The sequence below is a fragment of the Macaca nemestrina genome, chromosome 4, assembly GCF_043159975.1.
Source record: "Macaca nemestrina isolate mMacNem1 chromosome 4, mMacNem.hap1, whole genome shotgun sequence".
Classification (NCBI taxonomy): domain Eukaryota; kingdom Metazoa; phylum Chordata; class Mammalia; order Primates; family Cercopithecidae; genus Macaca; species Macaca nemestrina.
In genome coordinates this window covers 189025765-189044201 of record NC_092128.1, presented here as the reverse complement: position 1 = coordinate 189044201, position 18437 = coordinate 189025765, and the positions used below count along the sequence as shown (strand labels likewise).

At 53.1% G+C, this 18437-nt stretch overlaps 2 protein-coding genes, 1 long non-coding RNA gene and 1 pseudogene across 5 annotated transcripts in view; 3 read left to right on the top strand and 1 right to left on the bottom strand.

Moving 5' to 3' along the window:
• Positions 1-4632, top strand: part of LOC105472480 (lanosterol synthase) — a 34196-nt gene extending 29564 nt beyond the window's left edge. For both annotated transcript variants that reach the window (XM_011725746.3, XM_071095869.1), the window contains exons 20-22: positions 21-191; positions 1761-1839; positions 2620-4632. In XM_011725746.3, the coding sequence (XP_011724048.1) occupies positions 21-191; positions 1761-1839; positions 2620-2751 (382 nt within the window). In that variant the 3' untranslated portion in view covers positions 2752-4632. The remainder of the gene's footprint in view (positions 1-20; positions 192-1760; positions 1840-2619) is intronic.
• LOC112425025 (uncharacterized) lies at positions 198-1840 on the top strand (annotated as a pseudogene). Its single transcript, XR_003015984.2, has one exon. The product of XR_003015984.2 is annotated as an uncharacterized protein (transcript).
• Positions 4553-11195, bottom strand: LOC105472479 (uncharacterized). Its single transcript, XR_981587.2, has 2 exons — positions 11061-11195; positions 4553-4787 (listed from the first exon to the last, which is right to left on the bottom strand). It is a non-coding gene; the product is annotated as an uncharacterized lncRNA (long non-coding RNA).
• Positions 10538-18437, top strand: part of LOC105472477 (spermatogenesis and centriole associated 1 like) — a 22857-nt gene continuing 14957 nt past the window's right edge. The window contains exon 1 of the mRNA XM_011725744.3: positions 10538-11541. Within this exon, the coding sequence (XP_011724046.1) occupies positions 11349-11541 (193 nt within the window). The 5' untranslated portion in view covers positions 10538-11348. The remainder of the gene's footprint in view (positions 11542-18437) is intronic.

Genomic DNA, 18437 nt, shown 5'->3' with positions numbered 1-18437 from the left:
CCTGTCTCTGGTCTTTGCAGGACTGCCTGTGCAGAGGTCTCCCGGGCCTGTGACTTCCTCCTGTCCCGGCAGATGGCAGACGGAGGCTGGGGGGAGGATTTTGAGTCCTGTGAGGAGCGGCGTTATGTGCAGAGCGCCCAGTCCCAGATCCACAACACATGTTGGGCCCTGATGGGGCTGATGGCCGTTCGGTAGGGACGACGGGACCCATCCCTGAGCCTTGGGTTTGGGTGGAGGAGGGACACTCAGCTGTGAGCAGGTGGCCTGGGCTGAGTGAATGTAGACAGGCGGGGAGGCCTGTGGGCCATGGGCTGTTCAGCTGCCACTCTGGGAACAGACACCTACAAGAGCCATGTGCCCGGTTCCTGGGGCAAGGATGTGGGCTGCTCTCACCAAGTGGGGCCCTGCAGAGAGGCTCGCCTCTTAGAAGTGAACCACCCACCATTAGCAGTGTCGGTGGAAGAGCAAGGGCATCAGGGACCCATGGAAACAGCGAGGTGGGCTGCGATGAGAGTGCTGCCTCCTGGTATGGTAGTGATGACGGTCACAGCAGCTGCTCTCTGTGGCCCTCCTGTGTCCACAGCTGGTGCTGAGCCACATATGTGCCAGGTGCACACACACGCACATGCATGCAGGCATGCACCTGCACACACTGATGTGCACACACAGACGTATGTGGAGACAGATGCACACACAGGTCTCTGTACACACGTATGCATGCACAGGCACCTGTGTACACACACGTACAGATGTGCCTACAGCATCCTGTCTGTGCCATGCACAGACATAGGTACATGGAAACAGATGCACATACAGGTCTGTACACACACGTATGCATGCACACACAGGCACCTGTGTCCACACACACACAGATGCACCCACAGTATCCCACCTGTGCCACACAGACATAGGTACATGGAGACAGATGCCATACACACAGGTCTATGCATACACGTACATACGCATGCACAGGCACCTGTGTAAACACATACAGATGCGCCCACAGCATCCCATCTGTGCCACACACAGACATAGGTACATGGAGACAGATGCACACATAGGTCTATGCACACACGTACGCATGCACAGGCACCTGTGTATACACATACAGATGCACCCGCAATATCCCATCTGGGTCACACACAGACATGTATGTATGCACACACTTACATACGCATGCACAGGTACCTGTGCACACACACATACAGATGCACCCGCAGCGTCCCGTCTGTGCTGCCCTATTAGGTTTGATCATTTGGGGAATCTTCCTAAAGCCCTGAAAGCTAGGGTAGGTCAGCTTGAGCAGGAGCTGCGGGGTCTGGGGGACCCCTGAGGGCAGGACAGTCACGGACCCACAGTTGAGCTGGGCCCACTGAGCCCTGGATCCTTCTTGGTGTCTCATCATGGCAAGCAAGCAAGCGTGAGCTCTTGTGGGTCTCCAGAAGCCTATGAGGACCAGTGGCCCAGGTGGGAACAAGGCTTGGCCTCCTCTTCTGGGGGGAACACCAGGGCAGGCCTGAGGAGGCCTGTGTCCCCAGCCTGTCATCGCTGTGGCTCCGCTTCTCAGGGCGCCTAGGAAGAAGGTGTGGCAAGAGCCCGAGGTGTTGATTGCACCTGGCAGGGCCTGTGGGCATCAATTTAGATGCATCCGTGCTCACTGCAGCATTCCAGGGTTTGCCCTTATGCTCGGCTGTGTGAGGGTGAGGAAGATGCTTGGAGGGCATGCACAATGGGTGTGTTTCAGCCTCCTCTTCCTCCAGGCATCCTGACATCGAGGCACAGGAGAGAGGAATCCGGTGTCTGCTTGAGAAACAGCTCCCCAATGGCGACTGGCCGCAGGTACGCCGCCAGGGACCTGAGCGCACGAGGCCCAGCACCGACCTCCAGTGTGTGCGGCTGTTTCCACGTCCCCCTGCTCTGTGTCCTTTTTGGGGTATTTTGGACACTTGGGAGGCGTCAGCTCTGCCAGTGAATGCCAGAGTTGGTGGCGGGTCTGTGGCAGGTGGTCGGGTCCTAAAGTCCAGATCTTGCTGCTTTTTCAAGTGATGCTCTGGCTGGGGGAGGAGCTGGATGGGAGAAGCCAGTGGGCGGGAAGCCCTTTTGCTCCAGGACAGACCCTCCGGCTCCAGACGACCCAGTGGCCCCTCACTAAGCTGGAAGTCCCTGTGGTGTGGGCGTCATGAGGTCATGTGAGGCCGACCGCCCTCCCCCGGGGTGAGGTCACATGAGGCCGACCGCCCTCCCCCGGGATGAGGTCACGTGAGGCCGACCGCCCTCCCCCGGGGTGAGGTCACGTGAGGCCGACCGCCCTCCCCCGGGATGAGGTCATGTGAGGCCGACCGCCCTCCCCTGGGATGAGGCTGAGTTGGTGGAAGCTGATGTGGTCGTGAGGGGCTGGTGACCCCGGCTCAGGGTTTGCTGCAGGGTGGGGAGTCTGAGCTGGACTGACGGTGCCGTGACTGGTGCGGGATGGACGACCTGCTTTCCTGTGCGCTTAATTAGCCCTTTCCAGGCTGACTCACCCGCAAGTCAGCCAAGCCAACAACCAGGGCTCCAGTTCAGGGACCAGCCCTCAGCTGACTGGTGAGCCTTTGTGTTTATTTCTCCGTGTTCTTTTAGGAAAACATCTCCGGGGTCTTCAACAAGTCCTGTGCCATCTCCTACACGAGCTACAGGAACGTCTTCCCCATCTGGGCCCTCGGGCGCTTCTCCCAGCTGTACCCTGAGAGAGCCCTTGCTGGCCACCCCTGAGAACATGCCTGCCTGCTGGGTGCCCTCTGTGTGTTCCACTGAGGCCACGGGGTCCTGGCCGGGTAGGGGAGCCCTCCCATAAGCCTGTCTCGGGCTCCAGCCTCTCCACCTCTGCCTCATGGATGTGAATCTGGGGACCAGGCTGGAGGCAGGGATGGGGACAGGGTGGGTGGCTTAGACTCTTAATTTTCACTGTAGGTTCATTTCTGAGAGTAGCTTGTCAGGCTTGGGTGAGGAAGGGGGCACAGCGCCTTTGCCACCTCTGGGCAGGGCCTCCTCGAGGCAGTGAGGCTAGGAGGGTTTTTTCCGACCAATCGCTGAGTTCCTGGGAGAGGAGCAGCTGCGCCTGTGCGATTCCTGAGTGTCGAGTGGGCTTTGGGCTGGGGTCGGCCCTGGGCAGCCTGCTTTCCTGCACCTTCTGTCTGCTGGGCTGAGGGACACGAGGGCAGCCCTGTGACAATGGCATGTACGGTGTGCGTCCGTGAACAGCCCAGTGTGGGGTGCTCATGGAGCATCCTGAGGCTGTGCGGCAGGGAGCCTCATGCCCCTGGGTCCTGAGCTCGCCTGTATATGGGGGGGGTGTCATGGAGCCCCACATCCGAGTCATGAGCTCACCTGCGTATGCGGGGGCTGTCATGGAATGTCCCAAGTCTGTGCAGCAGGGAGTCCCATGCCCCTGGGACGTGAGCCCACCTGTGTGGAATGTGGTTTGTGAGGTGCCCACAGGGCTTACAGTAGTCTTATGGTCACAGAAATGCACAGGGGAGGCCGAGGGTAACCAGGGGTGAGGGGAAGGCAGCAGTCGTGGTCACTGCCGCGAGGCATTGCTATATGCAGGGAGAGCTAGCGCCCAGCCCATCACCACTCCCTGGGCTGACTGGGCAGGTATAGCACCCTGGGAGCCCGGCATATGTCCAGGGCACCCCTACAGCTGCTGCCAGTCTCACGCCCAGGCAGGTGCTCTGGGCTGGAGCGAGGGCCAGGTTTTGGGTCGAGGCTTCCCCAGGTAATCCTGTGAGCTCCCTTCTAGCCTCTGACCCAGTCTGGTCTGGCTTGCATGGATGTAGGGCTTGGGATGGGAAGTTCAGGTCCTGGCTTTGCCTTTGAGTGATGTGGATGAGCAGCTCACATGCTCAGGACCACCCGAGACTGTCACTCTTCTCCCCTGGCTATTGGGAGGAGTCACTGAGAGCTTTGTTACCCCTGCTGCCTTGCCCAGAGCACACCCTACGCCTCCTTAACTGCTCTTCCTCTCCTCCCTGCTGCCTCCTGGGAGCTGACAGCCCCTGGCTTCTCCCCCTGGCTAATTGCCCTCCCTCGGGCAGTGGAGGTCTGCGTCTGGACACCTTCGGAACCTGTCATTTCCCGCCCAGAGTTCTTCAGGGCCACCCGTCTGCCTTGGTGCAGGGTGCAGGGCTCTCACCCAGGCGCCGCACCCTCTGGGGTCTCCTGTCCAGCTCCCTTGCCCCACCTGCTGTCACTGACTCTCCTTGGGACTCACCTGCCTGCTCAGAGCCCTGCAGGGCCTGGTCAGCTGCCTGTTGAGTGTCAACACTTCTCTGCACATCTTAAAACTGGGGTTTATTTTCGCTGAAGGAACTGTGGTGGGACCCTTGACATCTGTCAGGTTTGCACATGCTGTTTTTTTCCTCAGCCCACGTGTTCTGCCTCACATGGGGCAGCAGCAGGACAGAGAGTGAATCACAGAGTCTGCCCTGAGCAGAGGCTGCTGTCCCTGGGACTCCTAGCCATGGTCAGATCATTGTACAAAACAGTTTTCCAGAAATTAAATGTAAATCCATTTTCATAGTGAAAATGTTATTGAAAGTCACTTTTATGAGCAACTACCTTAATAAACAGACATTGATTCCCTTTTCAGAAGCCTGTCACACTGTGTTTCATTTCATCCTGGGGAGAACTGCAGATCTGGGGTTTCTGGCTGTCGTGCCTCACCTGCCTGTGGGGCGAGTTGGAGGCCCAGCCTGGTTCAGGGAACAGGAGCGACATGAGGAGTAGCAGGCTGCATCTCCAGTTACCTGAGGGAAAATAGATATTTTAAGAAATAATAGCATAGCCTATTTTAATATCTTTTAAAGGCCATAAGCATATCCAGGAAGATAAATAAACGTGATACAATGTCCACATAGGAGGAACTTTCTTTCACGGCGTTGTTTTCCTTCACAGTGGCCTTCAAGTCACAGGGCACAGCTATCCGCTGCCCTCTTCGGTGTGTTACACATGCAGGACTTCAGTGACAGTATCCCTGCCCTCAGTCTTCCCGTTGTTAGAGGGCGTGTATCTTTCCTCAGTCTTCCCGTTGTTAGAGGGCGTGTATCTTTCCTCAGTCTTCCCGTTGTTAGAGGGCGTGTATCTTTCCTCAGTCTTCCCGTTGTTAGAGGGCGTGTATCTTTCCTCAGTCTTCCCGTTGTTAGAGGGCGTGTATCTTTCCTCAGTCTTCCCGTTGTTAGAGGGCGTGTATCTTTCCTCAGTCTTCCCGTTGTTAGAGGGCGTGTATCTTTCCTCAGTCTTCCCGTTGTTCAGAGGGCGTGTATCTTTCCTCAGTCTTCCCGTTGTTAGAGGGCGTGTATCTTTCCTCAGTCTTCCCGTTGTTAGAGGGCGTGTATCTTTCCTCAGTCTTCCCGTTGTTAGAGGGCGTGTATCTTTCCTCAGTCTTCCCGTTGTTAGAGGGCGTGTATCTTTCCTCAGTCTTCCCGTTGTTCAGAGGGCGTGTATCTTTCCTCAGTCTTCCCGTTGTTAGAGGGCGTGTATCTTTCCTCGGTCTTCCCGTTGTTAGAGGGCGTGTATTTTTCCTATTCCACGAAGAGGACTTTTTGTTCACAATTGGATCACGATGCAGAGGAGTCTGTTCCTTCCCCGTCGGCTTCTCTGGGTGCTGTGAGGGTGACTGTCCCCGAAGGCTCATCACCCTGACGTGCTCTTGACAAGGGAGACCACCAAGAGGAGATGGCAGCTGCACCTGTGCAGCCTCTGTCTGAGGGGGATATTTGCCTCAGTGTGATTAAAAATCAAGTTCACTATCCTGAGTAACTCACAAAAAATTTTTGAATTCAGATGATTTTTATCAGGAATAGATTTTGAACATTCTGAAATCTTTTCCCTGGCGTCATATTAGGTTTTCTTTGTTTGCTATGATGTAAAGTTTCAGACTCTTGATGTTTTTAATATCAACATAGACCGTAGGACAAGGAATGGTACCAGAAATAAGTAAAGAGACAATAATGATAAGATCAATTCATCAAGACATAACAACCCTAAATGTATATGCACTAAGTAACAGCTTCAAAATACATGAAGCGAAATGGCAGAATTGAAGAGAATGAGATGAAAACACAATTTTAATGGGAGCTTTTCGTACTTGTCTTAGCAACTGATAAACATGAGATCTATAAGGATAGAGATTTGAACATCAACCAACACAAGCGAGTGGTCTTTAGAGGATACCTCACCTAACAGTGGTGAAGCACACAGCTTTTCAAGAGCTCGGGGCCCATGTGCTAAGGTAGACCATAGCTGGCTCAGGAGCTGAGTGTCAGGATGTCAGCAAGGATGGAAGTCATACAGAGCATCCTTCCCCACCACAGTGGAGTCAAACTAAATTGAAAGTCAGTGGCAAAGGAGCAAAGGCAGTTCGATGGAGAAAGGACAGTCTTCAACAAATGATGCTGAAACAACCAAACTTCATTTGTAAAAAAAAAAAAAATGAACCTTGACATACCCTTCACATCTAGACACACTCAAGATGAATCAGAGACCTAAATGTAAAACATAAAACTATAAAACCCCTAGAACATCACGTAGGAGGAAATCTAAGTGACCTTGGGTTTGGCAGTGACTCTAGATATGACACCAAAGGCATGATCCACTAAAGAAAACATCGATAGGTTGGGCTTCACTAACATGATACATTTTTGGCTCGCGCCTGTAATTCCAGCACTTTGAGGGGCCAAGGTGGGAGGGTCACTTGGACCCAGGAGTTGGAGACCAGCCTGGGTACCATAGTGAAACCCCATCTGTACAAAACAATCAAAAGATGAGGCAGGTGTGGTGGTGCATGCCTGTTGTCCCAGCTGCTTGGAACACTGAGGTGGGAGGATTGCTTGAGCCTGGGAGGTTGAGGCTGCAGTGAACTGTGATTACGCCGCTGTACTCTAACTTACGTGACAGAGTGAGACCCTGTCTCAATAAAATACATTAATTAAAGTTTCTGTTCTGCAAAGAATGTCAAGAAAATGAAAAGACAAGTCAGAGACTGAGAGAATATATTTGAAAAACACAAAGGATCAGTATCCAAAAGAGCTCTTCAAACCCAACAATAAAACAACCTGGTGAAAAAATGGGCCAGAGACCTTAACAGACGCCATACCAAAGAAGATACCCAGTTGTTAAATAAGCATATGAACAGATGTTCCACATCATATGTCATCAGGGGAATGCAAATTAAAACGACCAATATACCTATTGGAGTGGCCACAATCCAGAACGCTGCCACCACCAAGTGCTGGTGAGGACGTGGAGTAACAGGAACTCACCGTTGGCGGGAATGCAAAATGGTGAAGCCACTGTTTATTATTATTTTTTTTAATTTCTTTTTTTTCCTTCTCTTTTGATAACTTGGGTAGGCACAGCCGCTGTGGAAGACAGCTTGGTGGTTTCTGACAAAACTAAACATACTCTCGCTATCTATCCAGCAATTGCACTGCTTGGTGTTTACCCAAGGGAGTCCACACAAGCACCTGCGCACAGAGGCTGAGAGCTGTTTATTCATAGCTACCCAAATGTGAAAGCAACCAAAATGTGCTTCCGTAGGTGAATGAGGGAGTAGACTTCGGTGCAGCCAGACTGTGGAATATTACTCAGCACTTAGAGGAAATGAGCTATCAAGCCATGAAGAGACACGGAGGACCCTTAAGTGCATATTAGTAAGTGGAAAAGGCAGTTTGAAAAGGCTGCATACTGTGATTCCAACTAGATCACACTCTCAAAGGTAAAACTGTGGAAACAGTAAAAAGTCAGCGGTTGCTGGAGGTCAGGGCCGGGGGAGGGGTGAACAGAGGATTTTTAGGGCAATGAAACTGCTCCGGCCTGACACCAGCGGTGGATAAGGTCATCATACATTTGTCCAAAGCCAGAGAATGTGCAGCCTCGAGAGTGAGCCCCACTGTAAACTGTGGGCTTTGGGTGGTGGTGATGTGTCCATGTAGGTTCATCAGCTGTGACAAATTCTGAGTGTGGGTGTGTGCACTTGTAGGCCCAGCTGCTTGGGAGGCTGAGGCAGGAGGATCTCTTGAGCCCAGGAATTTGAGGCTGCAGTGAGCCGTGATCATGCCACTTGCCCTTCAGCCTGGGCAGCAGAGCGAGACCTTGTCTCAAAAAGGTACCACTTTGGTGCAGGACGTTGATAATAGGGGAGGCTGTGCATTTGTTGGGGCAGAGAGTGGGGAAATCTCTGTACCTTCCTCTCAATGTTGCTGAGAACCTAAAACTCCTCTAAAAACAGTCTTGAAAAAGACAAAAGCACAAAGGAAACCAGAGAATATTTCAAGTTGAAGGAGAATAAAAACATGACATTAGAATTTGTGGGGTGTAAAGCTTGATGCCTGGGCTCCACAACCACAGGAAACGGACAAACTACCTGACAGCCACAATTGTCCGCAAAACGCACATGAGGGAAAAATAGAAACTGTCAGTAGCGTTGTGTCTTTTAATAAATTGATTTAGAAATTTAAAACCTTCCCAGAAGAAATCTAGTTCTAGGTAGCTTCACAGGTGAATTCTGACGTTTAAGAAGGAACACCCGGCCGGGTGCGTTGGCTCAAGCCTGTAATCCCAGCACTTTGGGAGGCCGAGACGGGCGGATCACGAGGTCAGGAGATCGAGACCATCCTGGCTAACATGATGAAACCCCGTCTCTACTAAAAAATACAAAAAAATACAAAAAACAAAAAACAAAAAAAAACTAGCCAGGTGAGGTGGCGGCACCTGTAGTCCCAGCTACTCGGGAGGCTGAGGCAGGAGAATGGCGTAAACCTGGGAGGCGGAGCTTGCAGTGAGCTGAGATCCGGCCACTGCACTCCAGCCTGGGCGACAGAGCGAGACTCTGTCTCAAAAAAAAGAAAAAAAAAAAGGAGGAACACCCAGAAAATGGCATGGAACCCCTGCGGCTGATTTTAAAAGGCCAGTGTTCCAAAGCCAGACCAAGACATCACAAGAAAAGGAGATTCAGATTGATTTCCCCTGTGAGCATAAAAATACTTAAGATATTAATAAATTGAATCCAGTGCTATATTAAAAGGATAATGTGTCAAGATCAGAAAACTGTCAGAGTGTTGATAGGTCCGTGGCTGGAGAGTACGTGATGTCAGGAGAAGGCTTCCTTGGAGCGGGAAGAAGATTGCATTTAAAATATGATGGGAGGAGCCAGGGCAGGAAAAGCCATTCAGGGCCCCGTCGGGCTCAGAGTGGGGGGCGCATCTGTGACTCACCCCTGACTTCTCTCTCTGCCCTGCATCCTGGACATGCAGGGGCATGCCCTCGTCAGTGGGCTGTGTCTGGGCCCCCGTTGTCTTGATCTGAGGTGTGAGCCCTGTGGTGCAGCCAGACGGGTTGGGTTGTGTCAGGAACGCTTGGGGTATGGCAACCTCCATTCTCCACAAAGCCTGACTCGAGACTCTCTCCTGGAAGCAACGTTGCCCTAATGTGGCCGCCCGGGCTGAATGAAGGTGGTGTTCTCCTTGGGGACGTCTGCACGTGAGTGCCCTTGGTGGTCCTGAGTGCCCGTCACAGGGCTGGAGGTGTGGCTGGCCCACTGGGTTGTTGGTGGTCCTGAGTGCCCATCACAGGGCTGGAGGTGTGGCCAGCCCACTGGGTTGGTGGTGGGTGCCCGTCACAGGGCTGGAGGTGTGGCTGGCCCACTGGGTTGGTGGTGGTGGGTGCCCGTCACAGGGCTGGAGGTGTGGCCGGCCCACTGGGTTGGTGGTGGTGGGTGCCCGTCACAGGGCTGGAGGTGTGGCCGGCCCAGTGGGTTGTGTTTTCTGGACTACGTCCCTTCCCACAAGGATGAGATGACCCTTCTGTTACATCCCGGCTGCTGATAAAACAAGACTCTCGGAGCCAAGAAACAACACTGAGGTGATTTACTTCCCCAAGTAATTGGAGAAGCGGGGAGTCAGGGTGGGTTTCAAGCTGGTCACACTGACCGAGGACAGCGCCTACTCTAGCAGGACCCTGTGAGCCACAGCCCTGCGTGACGGCCCGAGGGGCCGTGGCCATGGGTTGGGGCCGTCCTCAGTTAGGTGCAGGCAGGAGCAGTGCAGTCAGGAACAATTGGTGTCTTAGACATGGGCGCTCGTGGTCCGAGGGGTGGACAGGCACTGCTGGACCCTTCTCATTGGGGAGTGAGGTCAGCAGGTGGCCTCCAGCCCAGCCCTCAGGGCCACCCAGCGCCCCTCAGCATGTGGGGCCAATCGTGGGGCCCATGGTGGGGCTGCCCCAGGCTGGTCTCCTCCCCAGGGTGGTCTCCCTGCCAGGCCGGTCTCCTCCCCACAAGACTGGTCTCCCCCCAGGCTGGTCTCCCCCCAGGCTGGTCTCCCCCCAAGGCTGCTCTCCTCCCCAGGCTGGTCTCCTCCCCAGGCTGGTCTCCTCCCCAGGCTGGTCTCCTCCCCAGGCTGGTCTGCCCCACAGGCTGGTCTCCTCTCCAGGCTGGTCTCCCCACAAGGCTGGTCTCCCCTCCAGGCTGGTCTCCCCCCCGAGGCTGGTCTCACCCCAAGGCTGGTCTCCCCGCAGGCTGGTCTCCTCCACCAGGCTGGTCCCCACCACAGGCTGGTCTCCCCTGCCAGGCTGGTCTCCCCTCAAGGCTGGTCTCCCTCCAAGACTGGTCTCCCCTGCCAGGCTGGTCTCCTCCACAGGCTGGTCTCCCCCCCAGGCTGGTCCCCTCCACCAGGCTGGTCCCCACCACAGGCTGGTCTCCCCTGCCAGGCTGGTCTCCTCCCCAGACTGGTCTCCTCCAGCTGCCCTCACCAGCCCCTCCTTTCTCAAATGTGGGTGCCAAGGATGGGCCCTGATGCACACCAGATGCCGCCCTGGGTGCCGGGGCCCACAGGAAACTGCACTGGGATCCCTGTGTTCTGGGCAGGTCCTGTGGGAAGTGCAGCCCATGTGTTACTCAGGTGAAGGCAGCGTCCCCACCCAGCCTGAGGACTCCACACAGGGTGGACGCCCAACCCTCGCTGGGCCGCTCACTGGGGAGAGGCTTGGACGCCCCCTTGGAGTGCAGTCCCGACATCCCGTACCTGCCTCATGTCCTTGGCATTCTCGGGCCCCGGTCGTGGTGTGGGAGTGGCTGCCTGTGCACACCACGGGCCTCCAGCTTCACGGCCTCAACGGGGCCACGAGCCATCGCCGGGTCAGGCGGGGGTGCCGGGCACCTCATCACTAGGGCAGTGACATCACAAGGCGCAGAAGGCGGCGGTGGCTACGGAACTCCATGCCCGGGCTGTTTCTGTGGTGCCTGTGGGCTCTGGGCTCCCACCTCCATGGGGCTGCAGGAGCCGTGAGGGACGAGAAGGGACGCGCCCGCCATGGCTGAGGGCGGCGAGCTGATGAGCCGGCTTCTGAGTGAGAACGCAGACCTGAAGAAGCAGGTGCGCCTCCTGAAGGAGAATCAGATGCTGCGGCGGCTGCTCAGCCAGAGCTGCCAGGAGGGCAGTGGCCACGACCTGCTCCCACCCAGGGCCCCCGCCTACCCCGAGGCCGGCTCCCCCGGGAGTGGAGGTGAGGCACCACCTGGCTCACATGGCCCAAGGGTCCAGCCTGGTGGATGGGGGGTCGTCGGGTATCTGCTCCCCGGGCGTTGAGGGGGGCGGGCAGCTCCCTGATGCGGGAGGTCACGGGCACCTTTCACACCCTCAGGTCTGAGTAAAGCAAGCCCAGGTGGTGGGTTCTGCTGTTGCCCTCAGGTGAGGCCCTTCCCCTCCAGGCCCACTCCGGTGAAGTGGGCATGGTCAGCTGCAGTCATGGAGGTGCCGCCATAGGGGTAGAGCAGGTGGCGTGCAGGCTTGTGGGCCTCCAGGGCCCCAGGCAGCTCTTCCAGGCTGGGCCTGGCTGGCAGTTTGCTCTGCTGCGTGCGTCTCTTCTCCTCCTGGGTCAGGGATGAGGGGGGTGTCAGACCAGCCACACGAGTCCCATGGGTGCTGTGTCCCATCCACTCACATCCCCGGCCAGAGCTAGCTAGGCCAGCCCCGTGGTAGGAAGGTCCCACCCCAGGGAGGCCCCAGAGCGGGCCAGGGGAGCGGGTGGGGACGAGTGGGCACCTGTCCCTGGGGGGTGGGAGTGTGGGGCCATGATCCACTCACCACATAGTATTGACTCCAACCTTCTGTGGCTTTTTATTGAAAAAAATATATATAGGGTTTGATCACTTTCTGCAAAGTAGTAGGCTTTATTCTAAAAGTTTTGGGAAAACATTCCGCGTTCCTGCGTGTGATTTGGGGTGTGGCTGACAGTTGTGCCCTTGACTCTTCATTGGGATGATGGGCAGAGGACAGAGGACACAGCATTTCCTGGGACTCCCACGGCCAACCTCAGCTTCCCACCTGGCTGGGCCGGGAAGGGACGTGGTCAGCCTGCCTGGTCCTGGACGATGGAGCAGGCAGCCTCGCCGGTGCCTGTGAACGCTGCTGTCTGCAAGCGCGAGCCATGCCCGGGAGGCCAGCTCTGCCACTCACCAGGGGGACACTCCAGCACCTGCGCTGGGCTGGTCGCTCCCTGAGTCCTTCCCAAACGCCGGCCACCACCCTTAGATGTGCACTCTGAGCAGGCGCAGCGTGCAGGAGGTGCTCTCCGCAACCAGGCCCCAGGCCCTGCTCGGAGCTCCGTGGACAAGCCTGAGAGCGAGCGTGTCTGGAAGGAAAGAGGGGAATCCATGGCAGCATCCCCACACCTTCAGTCTCCGGCAACAGGCAGGGGCTCCTCGCAGGGAGCTGGGGGGAGAGCACCTCACCAGGAGGCACGGGGACAGTGTGGTTGGGGAACCCGGTGCCTGGGGGCCATGCTGTGCGAGGCCCCAGGTTCTGCATCTCCCTCAGCAGCCTCTGAGCCCCACGCTCACCACAGGGCGTTAGCTGGGCAGACCTGCGCTTATGGCACTGGGCCACGTGCAGGGTCCCGTTCCCAGCACTTTTGAGGCCCAGGCACTGTGGCTGCAAAAGGGCCCAATCTGTTTGGTGTGTGCAGACCACCACAGGCTGCCTGCCGGGCTGTGTTGCCATCCTCCTCCCCAAGAAGGAATCACGCTGGGCCGGACCTCAGGGCTGGACAGGAGAGGGGCAGACCCTCGACCCTTGCCCAGGCTGTGCAGTCCCCAGAGGGACCCTTGTCAGGGGCTGAGTCAGGGCAGGGTCTCCATGACCATGGCTAGTGCCCCTGCCGTTGGGTCACCTTGGCAAACCCAGGTCTTGCTGGACACAGGTCTTGGGAGGACCCTCAACCTGAGGCCAGCAGGCCTTCCACAGAGGGCCTTGGATCCCCTGCCACAGGGTGTGGGGCAGGCTCAGTGTGGCCCAGGCTGGCGGTGGGGAGGGGCCAGGGCAAGGCCACCCTCAACTCTGCCACTTCAGTGGCAGCGTGTGGTGCACCCTTGATGCTCTGGGCCTCAGCATGTGCTTGGGAACGTACCTGGGCTGTGGGACGCTCCATTCAGGACCAGCCCTCAGCAGGACTGGGGTGGGGAAAACCAGCACTGAGCTCCTGCATAAAAGGAGAAGTTTATAAACAAGGGAACCACCACCAGCAATGTTTGCATGTTGCCAAGACTTCCTCAGTGTCTGTATTCAAAACAGGATGAGTAAAACCACTTTTCTTACGGATTCAACAGCACGTGCTCATGGTAAACTTATAAACGCCATGGAGGATGCAAGGTTTAAGGGCCACGCCTCCGGCCCCCCTCCCCAAAGGCAGCCACGGTCAACGTTTTCTTGGGTTTTCTCTGGAACTTTGATGGAGATCTGTGTGTTTGTCTGTGTATATTTTTGGTCCACCTACACAGGATTGTGCTGTTCCACAACTTGACTTTTGCCCCTTAACCATCCATTTCACTGGCATTCCCCATCAGTCCTCATCTGCAGCTCTCCCTGGCACACTTCAACACTGGGCTCCTCCTGTGGGGGCCCCAGGCAGGCAGCACTGTTCCCAGTTCTCTGGGACCACAGACGCTGCTGCTGTGGGTGGCCTGTGCAGGCACCCTGTCTCTTTGTGTAGGATATCCCAGACGGGGGTCCTCGGGTCAAAGGCTGTGTGCATTTGAAATGTTGAAATAGAGACGGTCAAACACTCTCCGAAAGGCCCCTACACCCCACTAATGGAGGAGGAGGGCGCTGCGCCGGCATCGTTCCACCATCACAGGAGTGCTCATCTGTCCCCGTCAGCTGGGCAGCAAGGCCTCCAGGTCTTCTCACCCAGGTTTCTAAGTGAGTGACGCGAAGGGCCAGTGGGAGCAGCAGTCCTCTGCCTCCTCTCCCGAATGCCCCATCTCATTTCCCTCAGGATCGTCCTGGTCCCTCCAGCACTGCCACGATGCCACTTGCCATGTCTCCACTGGAGAGGTGTCCCCTGAGGACAGCCAGGCCCCCCCAGATTGCCCACTCGCTCCCTGGTTATTTGTGGTGGATTGTCAGATGATTTCCAACGGTGGTGAGGATTCTCTATGTGCAACTCCTGGTCACTCCTTCCCGCTGACGGATAGAAGATCACTCCTGTGTTGTTCAATGCGTTTTTCAATGGCCATGCAATATTGCAGATTCAGATGAACCACAATGTAATGAATTCTCCTTCGGTTTGAAATTAAAGTTTTTCTTCCCCTTGAGGTAAATAACACCACAAAAAAGGTTTTAAGAGTTGTTAGATTTAGGGTTATTTCCACTGGATTTCTTTTTTTGGTGTGTGTGTGATTTTTTTTTTTTTTTTTTTTGAGGCGGAGTCTCGCTCTGTGGCCCAGGCTGGAGTACAGTGGCCGGATCTCAGCTCACTGCAAGCTCCGCCTCCCAGGTTCACGCCATTCTCCTGCCTCAGCCTCCCAAGTAGCTGGGACTACAGGCGCCCGCCACCTCGCCCAGCTAGTTTTTTGTATTTTTTAGTAGAGACGGGGTTTCACCGTGTTAGCCAGGATGGTCTCGATCTCCTGACCTCGTGATCCACCCGTCTCGGCCTCCCAAAGTGCTGGGATTACAGGCATGAGCCACCGCGCCCGGCCGGTGTGTGTGTGATTTTTTTACTTTTATGGAGATGGGATCTTCTGTGTTGCCCAGGCTGGTCTTGAACTCCTGGGCTTAAGGGATCTTTCTGTCTTGACTTCCTAAAATGCTGGGATTACAAGTGTGAGCCACTGTGCCTGGCCTGTTATTTTTTTTTCTTTTTGAGACAGGGTCTCTGTTCCCCAGGCTGGAGTGCAGTGGCATGATCATGGCTCACTGCAGCCTTGACCTCCCTCTGGGGCTCAAGCAGTCCTCCTACCTCAGCCTACTGAGTAGCTGAGACTACAGGTGCTTGCCACCATGAGCGGCTAATTAATTTTTTTTTTTTTGTAGAGACAGGGTCTCCCTATGTTTCCCAGGCCAGTCCCAAACTCCTGGGCTCAAGCGATCCTCCCATCTTGGCCTCCCAAACCGTTGGGATTACAGGCATGAGCCACTGTCCAGCAGGATTTATGTTTTTAAAAATAGAATCATTGGTTCAGAAGGCAGGAGTAAATGGTTTTTTGTTTGTTTGTTTTTGAGACAGAGTCTGACTCTGTTGCCCAGGCTGGAGTGCAGTGGTGTCATCTTGAATCACTGCAACCTCCGCCTCCCGGGTTCAAGCAATTCTCCTGCCTCACCCTCCCCAGTAGCTGGAATTAAAGGCACACACCACCATGCCCGGCTACTTTTTGTATTTTTAGTAGAGACGGGTTTTTGCCATGTTGGCCAGGCTGATCTTGAACTCCTGACCTCAGGTGATCCACCCACCTCAGCCTCCCAAAGTGCTGGGATTACAGGCATGAGCCACAGCGCCTGACCATGTATTTCTTTTTTAAAAAACTTTTAAGTTCAGGGGTACAAGTGCAGGCTTGTTACATAGGTGAACTTGTGTCATGGGGGTTTGTTGTACAGATTATTTTGTCACCCAAGTATTAAGCCTAGTACATTAGTTATTCTTCCTGATCCTCTCCCTCCTCTCACCCTTCACCATCTGGTAGGCCTCAGTGTCTGTTGTTCCTCTCTGTGTGTCTACGTGTTCTTATTGTTTAGCTCCCACTTACAAGTAAGAGCATGCGGCATTTGGTTTTCCGTTCTTGCGTTAGTTTGCTAAGGATAATGGCCTCCAGCTCCATCCATGTTCATGCAAAGGACATGATCTCATTTTTTTTTTTTGAGATGGAGTTTCACGCTTGTTGCCCAGGCTGGAGTGCAATGGTGCGATCTCGGCTCACTGCAACCTCCACTTCCCGGATTCAAGTGATTCTCCTGTCTCAGTCTTCCAAGTAGCTGGGATTACAGGCATACACCACCATGCCCAGCTAATTTTGTATTTTTAGTAGAGACGGGTTTTCACCATGTTGGTCAGGCTGGTCTTGAACTCCTGACCTCAGGTGATCCACCTGCTTCAGCCTCCCAAAGTGCTGGGATTACAGGCATGAGCCACTGCTCTCTGCTGACCTGTTTTTTGTGGCTGAATAATATTCCGTGGTGTCTATGTACCACATTTTCTTTATCCAGTCTACCACTGATGGGCACTTAAGTCGATTCCATGTCTTTGCTATTGTGAATAGTCTGCAGTGAACACATGCATGCATATGTCTCTGTAATACAGTGATTTACATTCCTTTGGGTATGTACTCAGTAACGGAATTGCTGGGTTGAATGGTATTTCTGTTTTTAGGTCTTGGAGGAATTGCCACACTGTCTTCCACAATGGCTGAACTAATTTATACTCCCACTAATGGTGTATAGGCATTTCTTTTTCTCTACAACGTTGCCAGTATCTGTTGTTTTTTGACTTTTTAATTATAGCCATTCTGACTGGTGTGAGATGGTGTCTCATTGTGGTTTTTATTTACATTTCTTTAATAAGCAGTGATGTTGAGCTTTTTTTCATATGCTTATTGGCTGTATGAATGTCTTTAGAAAACTGTTCATGTCATTTGCTCACTTTTGAATGGGGTTGTTTGTTTTTTTCTTGTAGATTTATTTAAGTTCCTTATAGATGCTGAATATTAGACCTTTGTTAGATGCATTAGTTTGCAAAATTTTTCTCCCATTCTGTAGGTTTGCTGTTTACTCTGTTGATAGTTTATTTTGCTGTGCAGAAGCTCTTTAATTAGATGCCATTAGTCAATTTTTGCTTTTGTTGCAATTGCTTTTAGCATCTTTGTCATGAAATCTTTGCCCATCCCTGTGTTCTGAATGGCATTGCCTAGGTTGTCTTCCAGGGTTTTTATAGTTTTGAGTTTTACATCTAAGTCTACAATCCATCTTGAGTTGATTTTTGTATATGGTGTAAGGAAAGGGTCCAATTTCAATCTTCTGCATATGGCTAGCTAGTTATCCCAGCACCATTTACTGAATAGGGAATCCTTTCCTCATTGCTCGTTTTTGTCAGGTTTGTTGAAGATCTGATGGTTATAGGTGTGCAAACTTATTTCTGAGTTCTGTATTCTGTTCTGTTGATCTATGTACCATGCTGTTTTGATTATCGTAGCCCTGTAGTATAGTTTGAAGTTGGGTAGTGTGATGCCTAAAGCTTTGTTATTTTTGCTTAGGATTGCCTTGGCTATTCGGGCTCTTTTTTGATTCCATATGAATTTTTAAACAGTTTTTTTCTAGTTCTGTGATTAATCTCAATGGTATTTTAATAAGAACACCATTGACTCTATAAATTACTTTGGTCAGTATGACCATTTTTATGATATTGATTCTTCCTATCCATGAACGTGGAATGTTTTTCCATTTGTGTCATCTCTGATTTCTTTGAGCAGTGTTTTGTAGTTCTCCTTGTAGACATCCTCTACCTCCCTAGTTAGCTGTATTCCTAGGTATTTTATTCTTTTTGTGGCAGTTGTGAATGGGAGTTCATTACATTTGGTTTGGCTCTTGGCTTAATTGTTGTTGGTATACAGGAATGTTGGTGATTTTTGCACATTGATTTTGTATCCTGAGACTTTGCTGAAGTTGTTTATCAGCTTAAGAAGCTGGGTTGAGACTATGGTGTTTTCTTGATATAAGATCATGTCGTCTGCAAACAGGGATAGTTTGACTTCCTCTCTTCCTATTTGGATGGACTTGATTTCTTTCTTTTGCCTGATGGCTCTGATCAAGACTTCCAATACTATGTTGAATAGGAGTGGTGAGAGAGAGCATTCTTGTCTTGTGCCAGTTTTCGAGGGGAATGCTTCCAGCTTTTTCCCATTCAGTATGATGTTGGTTGTGAGTTTGTCATAGATAGCTCTTACTATTTTGAGGTATGTTCCTTCAATACCTAGTTTATTGAACGTTTTTAACATGAAGGGGTGTTGAATTTTATTGAAAGCCTTTTCTGCTCTATTAAGATAATCATGTGGTTTTTGTCTTTAGTTCTGTTTATGTAATGAATCACATTTATTGGTTTATGTTGAACCTACCTTGCATCCCAGGGATAAA